The sequence below is a fragment of the Gossypium hirsutum genome, chromosome D07 (assembly GCF_007990345.1).
Source record: "Gossypium hirsutum isolate 1008001.06 chromosome D07, Gossypium_hirsutum_v2.1, whole genome shotgun sequence".
Classification (NCBI taxonomy): domain Eukaryota; kingdom Viridiplantae; phylum Streptophyta; class Magnoliopsida; order Malvales; family Malvaceae; genus Gossypium; species Gossypium hirsutum.
Window position 1 is genome coordinate 56,012,196 of NC_053443.1, and position 11,475 is coordinate 56,023,670.

General features: G+C 31.4%; 1 protein-coding gene across 1 annotated transcript; it reads right to left on the bottom strand.

The window, feature by feature from the left end:
• Positions 1 to 9,385: 9,385 nt before the first annotated feature.
• LOC107936724 (LOB domain-containing protein 29) lies at positions 9,386 to 10,314 on the bottom strand. The gene is made up of 2 exons (XM_016869478.2): positions 10,031 to 10,314; positions 9,386 to 9,950 (listed from the first exon to the last, which is right to left on the bottom strand). The coding sequence occupies exons 1-2, from the start codon at positions 10,307 to 10,309 to the stop codon at positions 9,486 to 9,488; spliced, it is 744 nt and encodes a 247-aa protein (XP_016724967.1). The 5' UTR covers positions 10,310 to 10,314; the 3' UTR covers positions 9,386 to 9,485.
• Between the last annotated feature and the right edge of the window lie 1,161 nt (positions 10,315 to 11,475).

Below are 11,475 nucleotides of genomic sequence, written 5' to 3' on the forward strand. Positions count from 1 at the left end.
AATGGTTATATTTTAAGCTTAGATATGAAAAAAGACTAGTTTGTAAAGTGAAAATTGTTAGTTTTGAATCTAAGGACTAAAGTGTATAAATTTCAAAATTGGTGTAAAATTTCTATATTTATAAATAGTAGAGGGCGTTAGAAGGATGTTATTGCTATCCGTTTCAAATTTGAAGCTCAAATTTGAAAGTTATGACAATTTCGATTTTAAAGACTAAATTGAATAAAAATCAAAACTTTAGGGGAATTCAAATAATAAAATTGAATTGATATATATGCTTATAATAGGATGATATAAGAGGTGTGGAATAGATAAATTGATTGAATTGTTATTTATATCAGGATTTGAACTAAACCGAGAATAACCGAGGGAAAGAAAAAAATATCGATTAGTCCTTTCAAGTCAACTCGTTTGCTGATTTAACCAGGTAAGTTCATATGGTGTGGTTGTATTTAAATTTTTATGTATTTAAAAATTATGAATGTATGTATGTTTAATTAAAATTTGGACTGTTTACGATTTGGTACAAAAGGTGAGATTTGGATTAAATTGTAAAGAAATATATATGAGCTTATATGTTAAAATTGCCTTGATGAACTTAGTAAAGATCTTGTACACATTGGTACAAATTGATTATCAATGATTATCGAGATCCAAAATTTTTTGAGGACTCGAAGATAAATCTGACATAGGTTTAGCTTGAACGAGTAACTTGATGTCGTTTTAAAGGTTTAGCCCGGAAGGTTAACCTAACACAAGTATATATTTAGCTCAGACGAGCAACAGATGTGATGAGTACTAGTGTATTTGAGTTTTTTTTACTAAGTTTCATCAGGCGATAAAAATGAAATGAAATGAGGAATCGAGATGACATGTAATGTGTTTAATGCTCAAATGAAGTATTGATGAATGATTTGAATATAAAGTTTTGGTATACATATATGAATACACTATTCATTATTGAAATAAGATTGAATTCGTGATTTAAGATATATGAATTGGTATGTTACATACTTGACATATTACATGATTGATTATGTACTAAAGCTCAACTTGTTGTTGTGATTGCTATGTTAGGCAAACTTTGCCGAATTAATTAGTTTGATATGTTAAATTGTAAATTGAGGTAAGTGTTGGAAAAATATCAGTCTGAAAATGATTTTCTTGTACAACGGAAAATTTAAGATTTAAAAACTGGCCTGGTTTGTGATATTTATAGGAATAAACTTTAACTGAATCCGTACATGTGTTTTCGACTTAGCGGACGTTCATTGTTCCCAACTTTCAACCAAATGATCTTATCCGCTATTTTTGTACCATGAATTGCTTTGAGTGTGGACTTAACCAATTGAATCAAAATACAGAACTAGAAAAAATTGCTTCAAGTGTGGACTTAACCAATTGAATCAAAACACAGAACTAGAAAAAGTTTTCTCTCCTATTGGGGTGGAAATGAAAATTCTCTCTTCTTAATAGAAACCGGTAGAATTGTTATTCTACAAAAATATATTTAATAGTTGAGAATAAGTTCTCTCTACTTTTTAGCAGAATAACAATCTTTCAAAATTGTTGTTAATAGCTTTACCAATACCATTATTTATAAGAAGAGAAGGTAGAACCCTTATTGAGTTGTAGTGATTTATTTCAAATAGAAAAACAACATCCTAATTAGAATAGGGCTAGAGTGGATGGCACACCCTAGTATTCCTACTAGGGTTGTTACCCCCTTCATGTCCATAGGGGGTTTTTTGGCCTCTCTCACATCGGGTCCAAGTATGAGTATTTCTTTGGCCTTTTTGGCCTAGTACTCTATAATGTGATTCAACCCAATTCAATTTTTCTATTTCCTAAAATAAAATTTAATATTTATATATAAAATAATTTTCTCATCTTTATTTTAACCCTAGGAAAATTTTGACGATTTTACCCTTGATAATTTTTTGATGATTTTGCCCTTAGTAAAATTTCGAGAAAATATGTTCAATATTTCACAACTCAACATGTTTACTATGACCAAATGATTTATTTCATTTTTGGGATTCAAAATAGTCCAAAAACATAAACTCATTCTTCTAATCATTTTTTAAGTAATCCATATAGGATTGCAAACGGATCATTTCCATTTTCATTTCCATTTTTGAAAACCTACATTCATTTCCAAATGAGTCCATTTCTCCATTTTCGGAGAAAACGATAGTCATTCTTAAATATTTTCCATTCTCTTTTTCTATTCATTTTGTTCATTTCTATTCAAACACGTAATTCATTTTCGCTTTCAACGAGCTAGTGGAGGGACCGATTGGACATATGTAGTTGAGGCTCAAATGATTTATAATTACGTTCTGGCTTGTCGCCTATTAATTATAAACTCATTTAGTCATGAGGTCATTCCACTATAGTATCGTGACTGAGCTCTCCCCAACGACATACCATTACGAAAGCAACTACTCAGTGCTCGTCAATGACATTGTCATAAGTGTATTACCCTCATAGGGTGTCCTTGATCTCTTTGAGATAATATCCGTTCTCCCAATATGATCATATTTTATCTCATGGTAACCATTACACCTTCCTTAATGAAAAGTCAATCACTATCAAATGGTGAACAAGTGATCCATCATAAAGATGGACAACTCGTGGCCATATTTACTTTTTATCAACCATGTAATGCCACTGAGAGGATATCATTTACCCATGTTTTGGGCTATAAATTCCACTATTGTGAATGACACTGCATACTACAGAAGTCATACACCCAACGCACCAGCTTTTAGTTCCTTATCTATTTGAACTCGGTCTTTTACTTACATCAAAGTGTACGAGTCACACATATATAGTCTGCCATCCACTTAAGATTTAGGTATACTGCACTATGAACATCACAAGTGAATAAATTCATAAAGTGTGGGCCGTGTAACTCTCTATGACCGTGTGGACCAACTTGCACTTAAAATTTAAAATGACACACAGTTGTGTGGTGTGGTCGTGTGTGGCACACGACTGTGTGACAGTCTGTGTCCCAGGCCGTGTGCCACCAAAATAACCCCCAATGTAAGCCAATTTAATAACCCTTACTTACACACCAAGACAAACGATTTCCAAACACTTCCACATATTAAAACATAATCAAACACACCTAAAACATGCCAAAATCAATCAATCTAGGTGTTTAACCAATATGCCATCACTTGGCACCAAAATTCATACACAATTCATACACCAAATCAATCCAAACTCAAAGCCACAAGTCAATATCATAATCATGTATAAAACTTTACCAACTAACCAATTCATCTACAATCCATTTTACCATCAACTGTCTACTTTCATAAGGCATAAATAAGCAACCAAGTCACATATATACACAAACATTTACAAACCCAAAACAAGGTCATATATATTTACAAGAAAGCTAAGCATAAACTCAAACCATACCATATTGACAAAATAGCATAAAGCTCCTATTACATCCATTTATAACCATGAATAAGATAACAAAACATCTACCAAAGTGATGAACGGATAGTGTGAATTTTCTGTGACTAGATTCCAACCGGTCGAGCCTTCCAATGATCTATAAGAAAGGAAAAACAACTCATAAGTAAATAATGCTTAGTAAGTTCGTATAACCAAAAGCGTAAACTTACCTATTAGGCTCAATTTAAATATAATTGATGCATAATTTCATTATCATACTCATGATTTATTAAATCCTATATACATCACAAGTCTCATAAGTTAGTGAGCTCAAAAGGAAAATACATAATCTTATCATGTCATAAAGCACATAATAGTAACATATCAAATATAGCTTTTTTCCCAAAACATTACCAATTTACATTACTCATCCAAACTAAAACATTTCATATAATTAAGCTCACTTGATTAAGTCTTTATTACCCGTTGAACCAAATGAAACAACATCGGATACACGAGAACCATGCTCACATAAAGTGTGTCTGTATCTGTAATGCTCACACGAGCTGTAGGTCGGAATGTTAAGCTGCATAATGCTGCTCACACGAGCTGTGGAGAATTCATAACAAATACATGACCTCAGTCATAGGTAGGACATCCAAGTCCAGTACCTTAAACCGTATAACCTCTAATGACATGTCATTTGTATCCTAGGTATTCACAAGGTTCAAATGGGACAGCTTTCATACCCTTATCCTTAAACTTCATTTCCATTATAACATTTCACTCTCACATACATGTAATCCACATTATCAACAATTTCAACAATTGATTATTATGGCAATGTAATATAATTTAGCATATAGTATACATTAAACATTTAAGTTACCTAAATTAGTTATTCATTAAAATTTAACAATTCCACAAGAAATGAATTAACTATTATACAAACTTACCTCGACGAAAACAGTTGTAAAAACGAAGCCGATGGCTAGTTCGATACGTTAGCTTTTCCACGATTTAAATCCGATTGGTCCGTTTATTTATCTAAACAATAATTTTCATTCAATTAAATAATTCAAATAGATTACATAATTAATTCAAGCCTATAGCCCTTATCAATGTGAATTTACAAAATTGCCCTTGACATTTTAACATTTATGCACTTTAATCTTTAACCCCAAAATTTATGAATTATCCAAATTTAATCAAAATACCAGCAAGCCGAATTCCATAGGATTCATAATCAGCTCATTTTTATCATCATTTCACAATATTAACTTACTATTTAAACAATTTAATCCTTACACATTAAAATTACTAAAAATCACTTAACAAAATACTTTTATTTAGCTATTAAACTCAAGAATCTATCAATTAAATCACAAACACACCTAATTCATTAATGGTAAGTCCCTAAACTTTTAATAGTTTCATAAATTAACCCTTGAGTTAACTAAATTAAGCTAAAACGACTTCAAAAACATAAAATTCATTAAAAACGAGATCAAAATCACTTACCATACAAACAAGGTTGCGAACTAAATTCTCCCAAGCTATTTCTATGGTGTTTTTCGGTTGAAAATGGACGAAGGAGGAAGATGACTACTCATTTGATTTGTTTATGTTATTATTTTTACTCATTTACCATTTTTCCCTTTAAAAACTAATTAAATTTCAAGCAATTAGTCACCTAAATCATCCATTATAATATTAAATGGTATATTTACCATTGAAGTCCACTTATTTATCTCTCCCTAGCCAATTGTCACCTTTAACTAATAGAAACTCACTTTTGCAACTTTTACAATATAGTACTTTTCAAGTAATTAACTATTTAAATGGTAAAATTTCTTAACAAAATTTTAATATGACTCTAATAGATACTTATAAACATTAAATAAATAATAAAATATTAACTTGCTTGTTAGAATCGTGGTCCTAAAACTATTGTTTTTGACACCACTAAAAGCGGGCTGTCACATTTGTACTTATGTTGTCTTGAATGTTTATAAGTTTGGTATATTGATGATGATGAATTTTGATGTTATGGAAAGATGTATATAAATGTGCAAATTAGTAACACGGTGAATGTGTTTGTGGAAAATGAATGGCCCATGTTGGTAATTTGATATGATTGGCTTGATTTGTATAAGCTTGGGTATATCATGGTTTAATAGATTTCTAAGAGTGGTATGAATGAATATGAAATGCTTGGAAGACTTGTATAGTTTCATGTGAACCTTTATGTTTGAGGTGCCAAATGTGGCATATTGGTTTATGATTTGATTAGGTGATTATATGTTAAGTTTTGGCATCGCATTAATATGGTTTGAGCAGGTTTATAATGGTTGAAAATGCTTAGGTCACCTTTAAGAGTTGAATTTGTATCAAGTACTAAATAGCATATTTTTGTGCCACACAGGTTGGCACATGATCATGTGACCCATACGGGCTGGCCACACGCCCATGATACTATAGATCTAGTAATTTTTTTATACACACAGCTTCAGCTTGTTACACGACCGTGTGACTTTTGATGAAATTTTACAATTTGATCCACACGGCCTCAATGAGATACATGGTCGTGTGCCCCCTGTTTTGCATAAGTGCCCTTATCATTTGAAAATGTTTCAATTTGATCCTTATAATTCTCAGGTCAACTTAAGAGTTTTCATAAGCTTGGTTAAGACTTGAATTTAATTGTATATCATAATATTTGAATGTTTATGACATGATTGATTATTTGAAGGACTTATTTATGATAAAATTTATCTGTAATTTTGGAAATGTTGCAAATTAGTCTTAATTAAATTCTAGGTTGAATTAGAGCATACATAATATAGTATAAGGCCCGACCAAAATTATATTTGGTGATTATGCATTGAATTGATTACGATTGTATGATTCATGTTTAAATTGAATGTTAATTATGTAATTATGAAGAAATTCCATGTTTGTTTGAAATAATCTATGTGAATTGAATGTGTTATGTTCCAGCTTTAATTGTAGCACTTCGTAGCTCGGGTCCGACGACCTGACCGGTAAGGGGTGGTACATCCCTTACCATACCTACAACCACCCTTCAAGTAGATGCAAGAACTCCTCTTCAACAAAACCATACATCTTTTTCATGTCATATACCATTTCATCCTTTGTCATGTCACCATCTAGACCAATTCCCATATATATCAATTGACTTCTCCTCAAATCTTTTTTCTCCTTGTTCATTTGAATTTAGTAGAACTTGCTTATAAGAAAGCTTGTTCTCTCCTATAGGTTGTTAAAGCATTCGAATCATAAATGCAAGTTTATGAATGTGTATGCTCCTAAAAAGTAAACTGAAAGGCAAGATTTTTTGCTAAATTTGGTTCTGTGATTCAATCTAATATTCTTTAGGTTATTAATGGGGATTTTAACATTATTAAGTGTAATACTTCTCACTCGTCCTGACATACAATATAAATGAGATGTGTCATTAGAGCACTTTCGTGACAGTAATCTTAGATTTATTTAAGAAATTAAATATTAAAACAATTATATAAAATCATATAAATTAGATAAAATCAATTTTTGAATTTTTAAAATCATGTTTAAACCATTTAGAAATGAATTATAGGTGCTTGGAAGCGTTTGGGACTAAATATGAGCCTTGAAAGTCTCAATTTCAACAAAATAGTGTCGTGGCATTGTCAAGGGTCTATGTACCGATACCTAAGGAGGCTTTTGGCAATGGCGGAGCCATGTTAATCTGGGGGGGGTTAAGCTAAAATTCGATAGTTGGAGAACCTTCATTGATCACTAGTCGACTAGCATCACAAGTATCACTACTTTTCCTCTTAAAAAAAGTATCAATTATCTTTACTTTCTTCATTTTTTTGCAATCGACCTAAATTTTAATTTTATAAAATTATAAAAGAAATTAAAATGACTATAACATCCTCCAACAATGAGAATTCCAAAAAATGAGAAGACTTCACCGAAAACAAGTGAAACAAGGCATAACAAGTCACACATATGGACAAAAAAATGGTAAATAAAGAATTAACACTAAAAGAAGAAAAAAAATACCAAAACATAAAAAAATAGTAGTTTCAGTAGTGGACCCGATTCAACAATGAGAAAAACATTAAACAAAAAACTATCACATTTCGCAAACTATTACTAAAAGCAACCAACCATGACAAATAGTAGTTTCAGTAAGGGATCTCATTATAAATAACTTTCTAATGCAAATCAGCTATTTCACTAATTTTGAAGCATAGCAACAACATATAACTAACTAGCATCTCAAAAATATTGAACTTTTACGTGCAAATTGATTTCCCAAATTCTACTAATAAACTATCGAGACATCTAAATACTTCTTTCCCATTAAAAAATAGCACACTGATAGGTTGAGGATATATACCTTGACTGATGAAAATACCAATATCAAGACTCTATAAAGCTCAAAACTTATATTAATTCTGCAGTAGTTAAGAAAGTAAAGCAAAGAAAGGATGAAAGAATTTGAAAGAAACAGTGGAAGTTTCAATTTTTACTCCCAAATTTGGTTTATTTAAGAAGATTTTTCCTTTACTTTTTTCAAGAATAATTTTTTTAATACTATAAAAATATTAGACAATTTTTAGGAGGACCATAAAATTCTTATAACTTGGGGTTTTGGATCCAAGTCCCTGTACTATCTAGTTGGGGTGCGAACCTTTGAGAGGGGTAAGGGACTTTAGTCACTTGAGATAAATTTTTGATCCTTTCTAAGCTGATCATGGGTACCCAACCCTACGTGTATAGGAACAAAATTTTCTTTTATTATTTTAATTGTTGCATTTGATTGGAACTTCGTGAAATTTGTATATGAGTGTTCTATGTACGGTTTAAGTTGAAAAATAAATTCTAAATTATATAATTAATTTTAAATAATTATGATGCATAATTCAAACTTAAAATCTCAAAATTCTCAAAATTTATTTTTTATTATTTCAAATTATATTATATATAAAGTAGGAAAAATAAATAAATTGGGCGGATCATTAATTTATTTCCAACGACAAGTCAAAAAAATCTGCTTTGCATTGAAAAATCAATAACGACATTAATATTAATATTAAAAAATTCTTTAAAAGAAACCGTATAGGATATAATAATTAATAAAGGGTAGACTATCAAAATTGTCACTTTTATTTTACTTAGGTTATATTTTAGTCACTTATATTATCGTGTTATAACATTTTAGTCACTGAGCATTATTTGTCATTAACAGTGTAACGGTAAGCTGATGTAGCATGTTAAATCATAATTTAAACGAAAATTTTAGATTAAATTACACAATGGGTCCCTATTTTTTTTGTTTTGAGCAATTTAATTTTTTTTTCTTTTACATTAAAAAAGATGGAGAATGGAGGAAAATAGTGGGGAAGCAGAAGAGAATGGAAAATAAAGAAAGAAAAAGGAAAAGTTAAAAGAAAAAAATAAATTGCTCAAAACAAAAAAAAATGGGGATCAATTGTATAATTTAACCTAAAATTTTTGTTTGAAATGATGATTTAATATGTTACGTCAACTTTAACGGTAATTAACGGTTTAGTGACTAAAATGTTATAACACAATAATATAAGTGACTAAAATGTAACATAAGGGAAACAAAAGTGACTATTTTAATAGTTTACCCATTAATAAACAACTATCACCTATAACCAAAGCTAAATATTATTGTTCACTTCAGTCATGAGTAAACTACATTCAAGCCATTACTAGACAGCCAGTTCAATGTTTCATGACAGTATATATATGTGCTCTATAAGCAAGCCATTAGTAGCTACCTAATCAGTATAATTTTCTTGCAAATAGTAAATAATTAACCTGATCGGTCATTTTCACGACGGTAAATTTATCATGTCAAAAAAAAAATTTGATGTCCTCAATAAGGACATAGACAGATTTCTTTCTAGATTATAGAAAATAATGGTAGGGTAGATGATATAGGGTTTGAGATATTGTATGAACATTAATTTATTATGGTTCCTAAAAGTGCACATGCTTCAAAATATGCAGGAGCATAGCAGCATTCAATTCAAAACGGGAAGGTCCATGGTGTCTTCATGAACTGTTTCCTCTCCATTGAGCCCCCTTCGTCTGGAATTTTGAGCATACCTGAAGGCCATCGATTGAAGGTCATCAACATCCTGGAAACTCCATTGTCTGTTATTTGTTTGCATGTCAAGGGAGGAAGACATTGAATGAGGAGCCTCTACAAAAGTAGTAAACGAGATATGATCTTCTCCTGATGAGACGATTGAATTCTCATAATAGATCCCTGAAGAGTTGGGATTCGAGAACCCATGTTCACCGTATGAACTCGGGTTAAAATTTGGTGCCATGCTTGAATTATCAGGGTGAAACCAACTTTGAACATCTTGGAGCTGAGAACAAGGAAGCTTTCCATCGTTAGGGTTTGATGTAACCGAGCCATTTGCAATGCTTTGAGATGCTTGCTCCGTAAGAGAAGCAAGTTGTGCTTCTAGTTTAGCAACCTGTGTGAATTTGGCAACATGATCAGTTTATTGCATCAAACAAGGTCAAAGGGTGGTTTAAAAAAGAAGAAGAAGAAAACCTGCTGCTGGAGAGCAAAGATATGAGAAACACAGCCATAAACGGGGTCCTGAAGCCTAGCTTGAGCTTCGTATGAGATTGTGACAGCAGCTTCACAGCGGTCAGTAACAGGGAGGTGAGCAAGCAGCTTCGACACATTGCTTGCACCAAAAACCTTGTGGATGGCTGCAAAATGGGTTGCACCTTGTTCATGTGAGAAATAAGGTGCAAAAACACACCCTCTAACACATTTTCTTCTCAAAAACTTGCAGGCACCACAAGGGGAACCAGAACCTGTCATTTTGAACTCTTTATTTTCTTGGTTAATTTTCTTTTTGTTCTTACAGACAGGAGAGGTTTGAACGAGGACCTTATAAAACACCAGTGGAAGTATAAGGTGGATCATTTAATAATCATTTCTTTATTACATTTGGTCCCCTTAATGGGCTACACATTTCATTTTTTTTATTTTTTTATTTACATTTTCGTTTTAAAACCCCTATCCCACCCTTCCATGTATAATCTATACTGTCACTAGTAGAATCTAAATTCTAAGTGTTACCATCTAAATCATTATTAGAACCTAATATAGACATTCCATCCATCATTAAATACAGTTAAAACTTTTTGGTTTCTGAGTCTACAACATAAAATATACTCATATATTCCTATAACAAACACTACTATTACAGATATATAAGTCTCGATGTGCTCTAATCTATCTAAACTTTTCTTGGGATATATTCAAAGATTGCAGAGTTTTAATCTAAAGCATTGTCTTGCTGGGAAATAAGACAAAAAAGAACCAATCAGTTTTGGAGCTTTAATAATTAACTGATCATGAACCCTTCTAACATGTGAACCTCACTTTAATTAGATGATCATTTTCATTGTTTCAGCTCTGCAGTTTGCAGCATGTGTGGCTCATTATTAGTTAAATCAAATATATATACCAATCAGAGCAAGCTTCAGTTTACATTGATGATTTATATATTTATATAAGTATAATATAACAAACTGCCTGACTAAGTGGAGATTAAATAATGTCATCTAACCAGAACCAAAAAAGAAGTTCACTTAATTTCAAAAGATTTGTGTTTCAATCTTGGATTAAAACTAATCTAATCCTTACAAAAGAAGTGAAAATTCTTAGAATGGAATAGCGTGATGTTGGTGACTTAAAAAAGGTTTGTATATACAAGAGGGTCCCTAGTCGCTACCCTATTGCTACTACAGATACGATTACAATCTCTAGGGTTGAAACAGTGGTCCCTCGTCCTTTGCTTGCTATAATCCACCTGATAAAGTTGTCTTTTCCCATTTTTATTTTTATGACTAAAAGATATCCGAGGTTTAAAAAAAAACCATGTTGCTGCAAATTTTTCAAATGCATTAGCAGCCACACTAAAAGCTGATTACTCATGTAGATTTGTAGTGGCACAAAACTAAAATGGTCTATGGGGATGT

Excerpts from the sequence above, each read along its gene's own strand:
- LOC107936724 (XM_016869478.2), bottom strand. The coding sequence starts at position 10,309 with ATGACAGGTTCTGGTTCCCCTTGTGGTGCCTGCAAGTTTTTGAGAAGA. Across the intron at positions 9,951-10,030 it reads TCTTTGCTCTCCAGCAGCAG|GTTGCTAAACTAGAAGCACA; the intron begins GTTTTCTTCTTC and ends AAATTCACACAG.